The sequence below is a fragment of the Penicillium nucicola genome, assembly GCF_028828085.1.
Source record: "Penicillium nucicola strain IBT 29836 chromosome Unknown utg000008l, whole genome shotgun sequence".
NCBI classification, from domain to species: Eukaryota; Fungi; Ascomycota; class Eurotiomycetes; order Eurotiales; family Aspergillaceae; genus Penicillium; species Penicillium nucicola.
The window spans coordinates 1,533,662-1,547,676 of NW_026643132.1; the positions used below are offsets into that span (position 1 = coordinate 1,533,662).

A 14,015-nucleotide genomic window follows, 5' to 3' on the forward strand; every position below is an offset into this window, starting at 1 on the left:
AAGAAAGCATCATGTTGATAATAGCAGTGGTATATGTATAGTCTATAATTATCCAATATTGTATCTATATACGCATGTCAAGTAGTATGTCTAGACAATGCAAATCAAAAGCAGCATGTAGAAATGACTGCAAGAGACCACCCAAAAACACCTAAAGCACAAAAAAAGCGACCAAAAGAATATAACAACAAAGAAAGAAAAAGGTAGATCAAAAGAGAGTGACGAGAGCTTAGTTAGCACTCTTGCCCTTCTTGCCAGGAATGAGCTTCTGGAAGGAAGCCTTCATATCAGCGGAATTCCAGCGCTTGACACGAACAAGGTAATACATGACAACAGCCATGAACACATTGAAGGCAATGAACGCCCACATGATACCGAAGTTGCGCCATCTCTGGGAATAGTAGATACCGGAGGTAGACAGGTACTGGTCGGCAACGGTCAGGGAGCAGTAGCTGCAATCGCTGGTAGCATCAGGGTTGAGCAGCTGACCACCAGCGACGTTGATGTACTTCTGCATATACTGGATGCAAGTCTGGCCGGAAGGAGGGCTGAAAGTGGAGGTCTCGGCGGCGGAGCAGACGACCTGGCGGTCGTGGAGCTGGGCACCAGCCATACCCCCGACCCAGTATGTGAAGGGCGAGGCGCGGTACATGAAGATCCAGAAGCCGGGGAATGCGTCGGGGGGCTGCATGACACCGCAGAAAGTCAGGGACATGGCGAAGAGGAGGACGACGACGGCGCTGGCGGTTTGTTCGTCGGGGAGACCGGCGATGACCATGTGCGTGAAGGTGCTGGCATAGATGAAGAAGACGATGCAGAAGAGGAGGACTGTGCCTTGGGTTGCGGAATCCGGGATGCCGACTACGGCGTAGAAGTAGCAGGCGTAGGTGAGCACGCCCATCACGATCATGTAGGGGATTTCGACGACCATGTTGGCGATGAGGAAGGCTTTCCAGGAGTAGGATTTGCTGGGGCGTTCGCGGCCTTCGTAGAGGGAGCGTTGGGTCACGAATACTGGCATGATCTGCTGCGACAGAGACGAGAAGATGGTACAGATCATGAAGAGGGAGTAGATGATTGTTTGCATTCCCTGGAGGGAAGACTTTGCTTGGTAGAAGGAGAAACCGATGAAGAGGCCGGAGGCGACACCGAGACCCCACTTGGACAGGACGTAGGAGGGCATGCGCCAGTATTGCTGGAAGACGCGGAAGGTGACGAGGTAGAGCTGGAACCAGAAAGGCATGGCGAATTCAGAGTGGGCAGACTTGTCGTCCGAAGGGTCTGTCTTGCCCTTCTTTTCTTCGTGGATGCGATCGATCTCGGTTTGGATTCCCTTGCATTCCTCGCTCTGCTTCCACACGTCGAACCAATCTTGGCCCTGGGGGTTCTTGCCGGCGTTGACGATACCCAGCATGTACTCGGCGGGGTTCTCGTCGTCTGCACACTTGCGTGCGCCCTTGGCCTCAAAGTAGTCGAGCATGGTGGCGGAGTTTTCTCCAACGGGACCGAAGTAGACAGTCTTACCACCGCGGGCAAGGAACAAGAGCTGATCGAATTGCTGGAAGAGCATGGCACTGGGTTGATGGATGGTGCAGAGAACAGCCTGGCCGTGCTCAGCAAGCTTGCGAAGGAAAGAACAGATAGCCCAAGAGCTCTGAGAGTCGAGACCACTAGAAGAAACGTTAGCCATTAGAAAATCACAGCAGAATGCACATCGAGGTAACTTACCTGGTAGGCTCATCCAAGAAGAGAAGCAGCTTGGGCTTCGCAGCCAATTCAACACCGATAGTCAACAGCTTGCGCTGCTCGACATTCAAACCCTCACCGGGAACACCAACGATAGCCTCGGCGAACTCCTCCATCTTCAACATACGGATAACATCCTCGACGTAGTCGTGCTTTTCCTTGATCGAGACTGAAGCAGGCTGGCGCAGCATGGCGCTGAAACGAAGAGATTCACGCACAGTAGATGTGTCAAGGTGAAGATCCTGCTGCTGGACGTAGCCAGTCTTGCGCTGGAAACTGTCATCAAGTCCATTACCGTTGACAAACATATCACCGGTGATAACACCCATGGAAGTTCGGTGAGCCAAGACATCGAGCAAAGTGGTCTTACCGGCACCACTGACACCCATCAGGGCAGTCAGAGTTCCGGGCTTGACCCATCCAGAAACATTATCCAAAAGTCGACGGGGTTCACCCTTGATCTCGATATCGTAGGACACATCGCGCCAGGTGAAGACGTCAGTCTGGGGCTGAATAGCGCCCATACCCTTATCATCGGAGGTGGTCGTGCGCTCAGCAATAACACCTTCCTTGGAGTTCTCGACATCAGATCCGTTGCTCTGCATGCTGGGAGGAGCGTGGCCACGGCGGAAGACAAGAGCCTCGGCGGTGCTTGTGGTGGCGGAGTTCAATTCGCAAGCGACAAAGTAGATGATCATGAAACCGACCAAGAACGCGATCAGGATACCGAAGTTTCGCCAGACGTGACTGTAGCTATAAGAGTAGTTCAGCTGGATGTAGCGGTCACCATTGACGGTCAACGAGCCGGGCTCCGAGCCAGCAGCCGAGCAACTGAATGCACTGCCCGACAAGTCGGCATAGGAGGGAACGAAGGCCGAGCAAGGGAATTCGTGGCCGTGGAATTCGTTTGCGATCAGGATCTCGAAGGCGTAGTAGATAGGGTTGAGGTAGTGGATCCATTCGAACCATGGGTGCATGGACGGAACGGGGAGGACGAAACCGGTGTAGACAACCAGAGCGAGAATCATAACTCCTGCCAAACCCATTGCCTGCGAGATTGTTTTGGTGACAGCTGCCAATGTGCGGAAGACTGCGCTCATAACAAAGGTGATAACGAACGTGATCAGGAAGTAGAGGAAGAAGTTACCAGCCTCGCGTCTCAAACCAGACAGGAAGTACAGGATGATGTTGAACACAACAGCAAGGGCAAACTTGACTGGAATGTCACTAAGAACACCGGCAATGGCTTCCGTGGCGGGGTGATAAAAGGCGAATGAGTTGTGTTTCTCGACGATAGGGCGTTGGGAGTAAAGATTGTTGATTTCGGACATGGCTGTGAGAGCGTTGAGGAGAACGGCAAAGAACAAGGTGGCACCCTTCGACGTGAAGCCGGCGGTTGCATCCGTTGTCCCGTAGAAGACAGAACCAATAATGAGGGCCATGATGATGTTTGTGACAATGACAGAAACTGTCGAGGCGGCGTCGTTCCAAAGTCGTTGATACGCCCGAACGGTGTTGAGCTTGATCTGCATGGGAACACTGATAATATAAGGAGACTTGGGCCGAGTGTGGTTAGCCTGGGCACCACGCTTGCGTTCCTGGAGCTGAGCAGCGGCAGGCGCATCATGGCCCACGGGGTTCTTTGATTCATAATCGGCGATCTGGGCCTGCAGTTGGTTAAATTGAGGAGATTTCAACCACGCGGCTTCGAACTCCTGAGGCGTGCGAGGAACGCGGTTTTCCATGCCAGGCTTGGCCTGGCGCTCTTGGGGGTTGGTGATCGATGTAAGGAAGTCTCCAGTGGTCTGGCGAGCCGGGCAAACCCAGCCCTGTTCCTCAAAGTAGGATTTGGCACCAGCAGCAGGTCCAAAGTAGACCTGGTGGCCTTCATATAGGACGATCACCTTATCAAAGATGTCATAGATGCTCTGACTGGCTTGGTAGGCGGCGACTGCGTGAGTGGATCCGGTGATATCAGAAGACAGACGCAGAGCTTCGACGAACTTCAATGCGGTGGCCGAGTCCAAACCACGGGTGGAGTTGTCCCAAGCTGCGATTGGAGCATGGGCGACAGCCATCTCTGCAATACTGACACGCTTGCGCTCTCCACCTGAGACACCACGGATAAAGTCGTCTCCGACGCGTGTGTTGTAGGTGTGAGAGAGTCCAAAGACTGCCATGGTAATCTGAGCCACATAACGAGCGTGTTCCGCCCGGGACATGCCCTCGAATCGATGGGCGGGAGTTCTGGTTGAGGCGGCGAACTCTAGGGTTTGACCCACGGTCAGATGGGGGAAGTGTCGATCAACCTGTAGTGACGTGCATTAGCCGATATGCCTTGAAATGTGAAAATGTGGGGACCAGATATGTACCTCTTGGTTGTATACCAGTTCGCCCTTGAATTCCTTGATCATGCGCGACTGGGGAATTCCATTATAGTGGATTTCACTCTCCGAATCCTTCTGCAGACCATGCAGCTCTCCAGTAATGGACTTCAGGAGGGTACTGCAACCAGCACCGGGACGACCCAGAACGAGCAATAGCTCGCCACTCTTCATGAGGCCGTTGAAATCTTTCAGAATTCGCCTTTGAGGCGACTTGTTGCCACGAAACAGCTGGGGAATACGCAGTGGAGCGGACAACGTGGATGAAACCGTATCTTGGTATTGCAACGCAGCACCAGATCCATAGATGTTGAGGTTTTTGAAAATCACGTCCGAGGTGTGTCCCTGGGAGCCATCACGGCTGAGATCTTTGAAAGCAAGCTTGAGCCACTTTCGCAAGTCGAAATTACCGGATTGAGGATCAAGGGTGGAATCTTGTTGGGCAAGGGCGGTTAAGGTGTCGCCTCCCCAGGTCGATTGGCGGCGAGATCGTTGCGTGGCGATTTTGGTGAGAGTCTCTACATCGACCTCATTGATAAGAGTCATAGGGTTGTCCTCCGTTTCGACCGAGTGATTGCCTGTGTTAGGGGGAGATCCCTCATGTTTCTCCTTCAGCTCAAACGAGCTTGTATCCGATGCCATGATGAGGCAGGGGAATGAAAGCTAGAGGGAGGGGAGTGATAAGCGATCAAGTTTGAAACGAAAGATTTTCTCTCACCCTGAGGGGGAGCAAAACAATATTTAAATGTCTGACTGCATATTTGGTCTGGCCGTTTCGGGATGTCAGCTCCCCCTTTGTGCAGGTGGGTCCGGAGACGGATGAACTGAACTATTCACGATTATTGGACCGAGCCGACACACAGTGGAGCGATGATTCATCACTTCTCACATCGGACTGGCGTTCAGGCCCCTTTCAGGCCCTTTTCAGGCCAACATGTGCTCTTTTCCAACGGTTCCAAGTGCAAAAACTTAATGTTCGGCCCGCCCGATATCCCCGCTGAGTCAGCGGCTCTCGATCCCGACCGGGCGGAACACCAAAGATCCGAGATTTATGTTTGCATAAGCTCCAGATCTGTCATCTATGCCGGGGCCATGATCGACCGGCTTGACTTTAGCTTGCGAGGGCTTGCGAGGACCATCCCGTGCCGACTTCAATTGACCTTGATTAACCTCGTTACTTTTTGAAAATAAAAGAAGGAAAGGATCAGCTAACTCATACGCTACTGTCACTTTCTATGACCAAACATTATTTGTTCCAATGAATCTTTTCTCGGTTGAAAATTCGGTCGAATATGGTCCGGCCAGACCTCTCGGCTCGGGCTCTCAGTTCCCGCTGCCGTAGGGTGTTGGCTCCACCCACGTCACGGATTTTAATTCTCTTAAACCCGCTCGGACGCTTTAGTCCGCCCAAAATAAACTTAGGGCTCGAAAGATCCGATCCGATCCAGAAGACTAGCGTCTCGTGGCTAGTGAAGCCTAGTGACACTACTGTATACTGTACATGTACATCCCACTCCACTTTATCCAGGGGCTGCACTTCCTCTTTAATCGGGTTATCCCCCTTTCGTGCACTCTTTCATAACGTTAATGTCAGCTCCTTTGCTTACCTACACCATAATCTTGATCAGTCTTCCTTGGCGCATGGATACACTCGTCAGCGGCAACTTGTATCCATACAATCCCTGCTCGGTGGTAACTTAATGGAGGGCCTAATCGTCCACCGATTCGGCCGGTTCATATTGCCATCTTTATGTGAAACCTGTTCGCATCCTGTCCCATTATTCTTTCTTGGCAGCACGCAAGGTGGCCTAGAGTCGCTAAATCTTCAAAATGTTTCATTGGATATCCCGCTGAGTAAGTAAACATAACTCCGGGGTCCCGACTTATATTATTTCTTATGTCATTACTCTATATCGAAATTGTTCTAACCTCGCTATGGCCGTAACAGGATATTGAGTGCTTTCCGACCGTTCAATATTCAATAACTGATACGCCTTAGCCCCTCCAAGCTGTCTGGAGCGGCCACATAAGTGAGACATCATGTATTGCACCTAACGCAGGGTCCAAAAAGCGTCTCTGAAGATCACCACAAACATAACACGTAAGGTACGGTGGATATAATGATCAATTCACGTTCTATCTAGGCAGCATATTATTATTGTTTCAACTTCGGATTCACCGCACTCCGAAAGATTTATTCTTGTGGAGTGTGGAATGGAGTTGAGGGTTAGGGAAGATGAGGGACTGAACCTTGGGGAAACACATGGTAGGTCTTGGCGTTTTGGGGAAGCCAAGAGTGAGGGGCTGCATCAAGTGAAGCATCTTTCGAATGACGAATTTTTTTATATCGCATTCTATTATGGAAAATTCCAGGCAATCCTCGATTTCCCCCTTGGTCAACCCCAATGGATCTTTTCATTTTCCAAGATTGGAACCTGAGATCCATGTCTAAGGTGGGCTAGCGAATGGCTTATGTGATCATTTGGGGAAGAAATTGCATCAACCCTGGGGCCATTAACGTTACCACGTCACGTCCCTACTAACACCGCGATAATGGGTAGAGGGAGACCCAAATCGCAGGTGGCTCCATGCCGCTTTTGCAATAAAGAATTCAAGCGCTTGGAGCACCTAACGAGACACGAACGTATTCGTCCGTATCCCCAATCCCCCTTGGCTATACTTGTATACTAACCTAGACGTAGATACTCGTGAGAAGCCATTTATTTGTCATTGTGGTCGCCCTTTCTCTAGACAGTAAGATTCAGCCTGTCGAGCTTGGCTTGCATGGTTAATTTTTTTTCTTATAGGGATCTTTTAAATCGCCACGAACGACTGTGCCACTCGCCCGCTAGTATTGAAGAGCCGACTACGGCGAATGATGCTACAACACACCCTCAGCTAGACAATAACACCCCCAATGTTCAAATGCGGGATATGGAAGAATTTATATCAACCCCACATGCAAATTTTGGGGACACTCCGATATATCATACAGGTGTGGAGTTCCAAAACGCAAATCTGCTCTCGCCTGAACCCTATGCTCCTGTTGGTACTTCTCATATTGACGATTCCCAATTCCAAATGGGCGTCGGTCTTGGATTAACAGGTGAGCTGGATCCTTGGAACGCTGATGTGTTTTCCTTCGACAATGTCGTCCCGTCTCATTTCCTGGACACCGATATCTCACTTTGCGATCTTTTTCAACAGTTCCCCCAACAAGACCAGCCGGCAGCTCAAGCAGATCTTCAACCAACTGCAGACCAAGTTGGGCTCACATTGCCTAAGGCAGTCCAGTTTTCCACGCCCGTAGAGACATCGGACTCTCAAAACCCACCACTTCCACCACGGTTTCCATCAGCCAATGACCTACTGCACAATAGCAACCTTGATGCAGGGTCAGACACCGTGGGATACCCTTGGATTCTGTCATCTGCGGCGTACAGGCAGATTGTGGAAAAGGTGGCGCAGAGCAAATCAATTTTACCCGACTTCAAACTTCCGTCTAAATTTACTCTCATTCGTTACCTTGAAGGATACTTTTGTGGCTTCCATGACCACTTACCTTTTCTTCATCCAGTCACATTTGATCCGGGAAATATTGAGCTTCAGCTATTTCTTGCGCTTACCGCGTGCGGGGCATTATACCGCTTTGAACACGCAAAGGCCTACGAACTGTACGATGCTGCTCGATGTCTCGTGGACCGAAGCTTTTCCAATTGTCGGCGCCACACCATGGGAAGCATGACAGTCGGGTCCCCTGCGATGGATAGAAGCAGAAACCCGTATACCTCATCAAAAACTTCACATGCATCCCAATCCCAGTCAGCTGGAAGTTCCACCAATAATACCGAGCAAGAGGCGCAATCACGCTTACAAAGAGCCCAGACACTCATCGTTCTTATGGCCATGAGCGCCTGGGGAGAGCAACCACTTATCCAAGATAGCCTGGCAATGGGAAGTCAGCTTGCCGTGCTTGTACGGGAACTTGGGATCAGCCAGCCCGATGATATGAGTGATATGGATCTGACCTGGAAAACCTGGGCTACACACCAGCAACGCAGGCGTACCTTACTCGTCGCCTATATCCTATTCAATCTCCATAGCATTGCTTACAATGTTCCCCCACTGATTCCTTATCAAGAAGTGGCACTCTGTCTGCCATCCTGCGAGGCAGAGTGGAAAGTTAGATCCCAGTCAAGCTGGCAACAGTATCGATCTGGGTATTTTTACCGGGAGCACGCTTTTGGTACAACATTGGATCGTCTACTCCAGGGCCGCAGTGTTTCAGATAATGGCGCCATCTCAGCTTTCTCAAACTATGTGCTCATACACGGACTCGTCCAGAAAATCAACCTCGAGCACCAAACCGCATGTTGCATACTCTCTGACGGTCCCTCGATGCGCCCAAAGCTACTGAAATCAATGGAGACAGCATTGCGATCTTGGCAATCATCCTGGGAGGCCACCTACGAATCGACGCTCGACCCTTGCTCACCCAAAGGGCCCCTGGGGTTCAATGCAACCGCATTGCTACGACTAGCGCATATCAGACTGAATGCCAACCTAGGACCCTGCCGTGACCTCATCTCCGGCAACCCCGCACGAATCCAGCAAATATTCACCAGCACCGACATAATCCGTCTCGCCCGGTCTCCGTCATTAGACCGGGCTGTCTTGCAGTGCATCCACGCTCTCAGCATTCCGGTCCGCGTCGGCATCCCCTATTTGGTACAGACCAAAACGCTACACTGGAGCATTCAACATTCAATATGCAGTCTTGAATGTGCGTTCCTCTTGACTAGATGGCTGCAAGAAATCGCCAAGGCTGTTGGTGTCGATGGAATGGCAGCGTTGCGCGGGGATGAGCAGAAGCTGCTTGCTATGATAACCAGTCTGATTCAAGAAACACATCTTCAAGAGACGTTGGAATATCGTGAGAATCTTTCAACGCGGATTGATCGTCTCGCGGCTTCAACTGCGCGGCTTTGGGCGGAAATTTCTAGTGCTACCCATGTTTTCAATATCGTGCATCGTATTGGGGTCGCCTTGTCTGCTGTTGCTGATGTTCTCGAGTCGAGGCTCCCCCCGCCCTGTCTACCTAATACCCCGTAGCTTCGCTGACAATTATGTCTCACTACCATCAGATTACAGACTGTATATAAGTGAGGGATACTGTATACTCAAGTACGAATCAAGAATTAATAATGAGATGCACTCGCGAATTTTGCGGTCGTAGCTCAATCCGATTGGGTAGAAACTATATATACCTGAAATGCAGATTCTGTACAGGCAATTTTTAGTTCAGTGATAACAGCAACCGGCATTGTGAACGGTTCAACGAATGAACAGAGACCAGCTGATGTTAATAGTTAGACCTTAAATAATCAAATCATAAACTGAGAGGTGAGATATTGGAATCTGCGTACTTCGGGCGAACACTTGAACACGATTAGTCACATTTGGGGTAAAAATTCGAAATGTCAAGACACATCTAAGACCTCTGAATTTCCACCCCTCACGAGAACGAGCAACTTCCAGAGTGCAATTGACGTCAAGAATGACATGGAACGTAGAATATCATTTGGAGTAGAAATTAATCCATCGAGCTTATAAAGATAGAGTTATACCGATTGTATCCCATTCGAATATTCCAATCAACTCTACAATAACCTCTCTCTTTACGAAAAGAAATGTCTATGCAAAACGTCATCCGACTCACTTCCCAGGGCTCCTGGGAGAACCTTGCCCACTTCAAAGAGTCCATTCCATCAGCCGGCAAAAACGAAGTGCTCATTGCCGTCAAAAGTGTGGCGCTAAACTTCCGCGACATCGCCGTCGCAACAGGCAAATACCCGTTCCCAGTCAAGGACAACGTCGTTCCCTGTTCGGATGCTGCCGGCGACATTGTCGAAACAGGCGAGGGAGTCTCTGGGTTCACACGCGGTGATCGGGTCATTGTTGCCTTCGACCCTACTACGTTGTACGGGCCGATCAAGAATTGGGGCAACGGGCTGGGTGGACCCGTCGACGGTGTTTTGAGGGAATATATCGCAGTTCCTGCCCAGGCTGTCGTGAAGATTCCTGCAAACTCCACTCTCAGCTATGCTCAATGGGCCAGTGTTGTTTGCACGGGCACCACGGCCTGGAACTCACTGTATGGGAATAACCCCTTGAAGCCGGGACAGACTGTTTTGTTCCAAGGTATGTTGATGATTTTTGTCGTCATTTTAAACAAAGACCAGAAGCTGATATTATATCCTAGGTACTGGTGGCGTGTCTATCACCGGTCTGATGTTGGCAAAGGCTGCAGGTGCCAAGACTATCATCACATCTTCTTCTGACGAGAAGCTCAAGCTTGTGAAGGCTCAGTATCATGTTGACTACACTATCAACTACAAGACAACCCCTGACTGGGCAGCCGAGGCTCAGAGAATCACCAATGGAGAGGGCGTCGACTTCATTCTCGAGAATGGTGGCTCGGGAACTATTAAGCAATCCCTTGACGCTATTGCTTATGGCGGTGTTATTTCCGTGATTGGTTTCCTCTCTGCTGCGAAGCAAGAGGAGATGCCTGATGTTGCTGGTCTTGCCTTGGCCAAGGGCGCTGTTGTCCGCGGTATTATGGTTGGCTCCAAGCAACAATTGGAAGATGTGACTCGGTTCATTGGCACACAGAATCTTTCTGTGGCGGTAGAGAAGACTTTCAAGTTTGATCGCGATCAGGTGGTTGAGGCCTTGAACTATCTTGCCAGTGGTCAGCACATCGGTAAAGTCTGCATTGATTTTTGAATGCGCAGCCCCGTGATTTGTTTAGATAAAGTGGTCTGTGCAGTTGTCTTGTTCAATCAAGCTGTTTCATATGCTTTGAAATTGAATATTCTCATTTTGCACTATCAAACGTCCGTTAGAAGCAAATTTCTGAATATTGGCACGGTCAAGATTAACATCAATTTATATTTACGAAGCACTTGTAGTAACGGTATGGTGAGTTCTCAGATAAATTCCAGATAGACTGGACCAACACGAACGTGATGATAGCATTGGTTGCTCAGCCACCGAGGCAAGTGCTATAAAAACCTTGGAAGAGGCGCAAGTCCAAACAGGATTCGTGCGGGGTTCGGGAGCCTCCGATCTGGATAAACAAAGCTTGGCTCCCAACGTCTTCCCACGACATCTCCCCGACCATGGCGGTGCAATCCCTACGAGAGATCAATGCATACAACCTACGCACCTTTAAACATCATTATGTGTCCGAGATCTCAGGCTCGCTCGGCGACCTGGGTACGTTCTTACCCATCGCCATCGCCCTAGCGGCGAACGGCACCATCTCTCTCGCCAGCACACTGGTCTTCTCAGGCATCTTCAATATTCTCACCGGCCTATTCTTTGGAATCCCACTGCCCGTTCAGCCCATGAAAGCCATCGCCGCCGTGGCGATCGCGCTCCATTTCCCGAACGGTGCGATCGCAGCAGCCGGTATCTTCGTTGGCGCCTGTATCTTCGTCTTCAGCATAACAGGCATTTTACAATGGTTCGCCGATGTCATTCCCATCCCTGTCGTGAAAGGTATTCAGGTTGGCGCCGGGCTGTCTCTGATCATTGCCGCCTGCGGTAACATGCTCCACCCGTTAGGGTGGATCGGTCCCTCGTGGGCAGACAACCGTCTATGGGCGATCGCGGTTTTTGTGGCGCTGGTTACGACAAATGTCTTCCGCCGAGTTCCCTTCGCGCTGGCTGTATTCATCCTTGGTCTGGTGTTTGCTATTATTCGTACCGCGCAGGCGGGACATCTGCCCGGCTTCGAGATCTGGCATCCTTCCGGTATGAGACCAACCCAGTGGGAATGGGCTACCGGCTCTTTGAATGCCGGTGTTGGTCAAATTCCATTGACGACGTTGAACTCCATTGTGGCGGTTGTTCATCTCGCTCATGACTTGCTGCCGAACGTGCGCACTCCATCTATCACCCATGTTGGGCTTAGTGTTGCCGGTATGAATCTCCTGGGCTGTTGGTTCGGTGCGATGCCCGTGTGCCACGGGTCTGGTGGACTGGCGGCGCAGTATCGGTTCGGTGCACGTTCCGGTGCTAGCGTCATATTCCTTGGTGTGCTGAAGCTCATTATTGGTTTCCTATTTGGTGAGACGCTGGTTGACCTTCTGAGACGATTCCCTGCGGCCTTCCTTGGTGTCATGGTCATTGCTGCTGGCGTGGAGTTGCTTAGTGTAGGAGAAAGTCTGAACACTACCGGTGCCCGAGATCTCAACCAAGCTGGGCATGGTCTTTTGGGAGGTGCTGAGCAGCATCTGGGTCCCATTCTCACAGATGAGGAGCGAAATCGTCGCTGGACTATCATGATGGTCACAGTAGGCATGTTGGTCGGATTCAAGAATGATGCAATTGGGTTTATTGCTGGAATCCTTTGCCACTGTGCCTATGAGCTTCCTGGGTGGTGGGAAAGGATACGAAGCCGCTGGTCTGAAGGCAGCCTACGCCTGCGCGACTAATCGCTTTGAACAAACATCGACGAACCAACGCACGTCATTCATATTTGTATTTTCGCCTTGTAGAGCAGGCCTCTTCGGCATTTGTCCATTCAAAAGAGAATTGCTGCCTATATTCTCTAGCATGCGGGTATCTCTCTCTCCACACTGCATCTTCGAGGCTTTCTTAGCTGCATATCTCATACATTTCATGAAGACAAATTAGGATTCAGAAGGGTCAATTTTGAAGGGTTTTATTGCACATTATTTGAGATCTCAATCACAACAGGTGATCATATTTGGTTTTTAAGTTTATAAGAATCTATTCACGCCTTTATCATCCCACCCAGTTCTAAATAACATTATGCACGTCAAAACCAGACTTTCTTGGCATGCGTGCCCCAGTACTAGGATCTTCAAACTGCCTCGACTCGGCGTTCCGGGCTCCCCTTCCAATGGTCCTCCGATGCTGGCCAGTAACATGATCAACGTCAAACTCTCCAAGCTGATCATAAGCATCAATCATCGGATCATAAACACGACTATCCCGCGGCTGAACAGCGATATAAAAATCATCCCCATCCCCATCAAGCAACTGTGCCGCAGCCCCACCAGCAAGGATAGGCCCCGAATGCGAAACAAGACCAGGTGTCGGCGTCGGCGTATCATCCTCCTCCTCTAGATCCATGATTCGCCGCACGCCGCCAGCAGATGTACCCCCAGACCCCGAACCAGAGGTAGAGCCTGCATTCACAGGCTCCGGCAACGCCAGCTGTTCCTGGCCGGTACTATCATACCGCCGTTCCTCGATCATAGCTGGCTGACCGAGGTCCTGGTGCGCCGTACGAACGATGGTTGTGCCGTCGGTCTCGGTGTGCGAGGTTGTTGAATAGCGATGACCGGTTGTGGCCTGGCCGTCGTTGCCGTTGGTTGTGGAACTGTAGTAGTATGAGGAACTTGTGAAAGAGTCGGACATCTTGGTGGATTGCTGCACTGGGTGGAATGTGCGAGATAAAGAGTTTGATCTGCTCCACTTCCTCTAAAAAACTGTGTTGACTGGAGAGGGTGAATCAGGTTGTATGTTTATGTATTGCTGGTATAGTTCAAGTTCTTGAGTTGTACTTTGCTTTATGCAGATGCGAAGCCGGCGCTGCATGGATATTGTTTCATATAAGCCCAGTAGGTAAATCCTGGCATTCAATCTCCATTTCTTGTTTTATTTCGATATATTTATACAGTTCCTGGTTGTTGTTTCGTGGCAAGCTCTACTCGCCGCTTGCATCATTGCCTCTTGTGGCGACGACCTTGATTGGAGTCTGAAGAAGGCGAGAACCATCGGAGACCCCGTCAGTCGAACTTCCGGGACTCGAGCAGTACCCCAGAGTCTACAAACGAATCAAAAAGC

At 50.4% G+C, this 14,015-nt stretch overlaps 5 protein-coding genes across 5 annotated transcripts; 3 read left to right on the forward strand and 2 right to left on the reverse strand.

The window, feature by feature from the left end:
* Positions 1-229: 229 nt before the first annotated feature.
* Positions 230-4,772, reverse strand: N7511_008070 (uncharacterized protein; the record flags this gene model as incomplete). Its single annotated transcript, XM_057130447.1, has 3 exons — positions 230-1,670; positions 1,729-4,055; positions 4,119-4,772. 3 exons carry the CDS (start codon positions 4,770-4,772, stop codon positions 230-232), a joined length of 4,422 nt encoding a protein of 1,473 aa, XP_056982230.1.
* Positions 4,773-6,683: 1,911 nt separating this feature from the next.
* N7511_008071 (uncharacterized protein) lies at positions 6,684-9,242 on the forward strand (the record flags this gene model as incomplete). Its single annotated transcript, XM_057130448.1, has 3 exons — positions 6,684-6,780; positions 6,833-6,884; positions 6,938-9,242. The coding sequence occupies 3 exons, from the start codon at positions 6,684-6,686 to the stop codon at positions 9,240-9,242; spliced, it is 2,454 nt and encodes an 817-aa protein (XP_056982231.1).
* Positions 9,243-9,820: 578 nt separating this feature from the next.
* Positions 9,821-10,919, forward strand: N7511_008072 (zinc-dependent alcohol dehydrogenase family protein; the record flags this gene model as incomplete). The annotated part of the gene is made up of 2 exons (XM_057130449.1): positions 9,821-10,331; positions 10,393-10,919. 2 exons carry the CDS (start codon positions 9,821-9,823, stop codon positions 10,917-10,919), a joined length of 1,038 nt encoding a protein of 345 aa, XP_056982232.1.
* Positions 10,920-11,314: 395 nt separating this feature from the next.
* On the forward strand, positions 11,315-12,634 carry N7511_008073 (putative sulfate/molybdate transporter; the record flags this gene model as incomplete). The annotated part of the gene is made up of 1 exon (XM_057130450.1): positions 11,315-12,634. The coding sequence occupies one exon, from the start codon at positions 11,315-11,317 to the stop codon at positions 12,632-12,634; it is 1,320 nt and encodes a 439-aa protein (XP_056982233.1).
* A 328-nt stretch (positions 12,635-12,962) lies between these two features.
* On the reverse strand, positions 12,963-13,586 carry N7511_008074 (uncharacterized protein; the record flags this gene model as incomplete). The annotated part of the gene is made up of 1 exon (XM_057130451.1): positions 12,963-13,586. The coding sequence occupies one exon, from the start codon at positions 13,584-13,586 to the stop codon at positions 12,963-12,965; it is 624 nt and encodes a 207-aa protein (XP_056982234.1).
* Between the last annotated feature and the right edge of the window lie 429 nt (positions 13,587-14,015).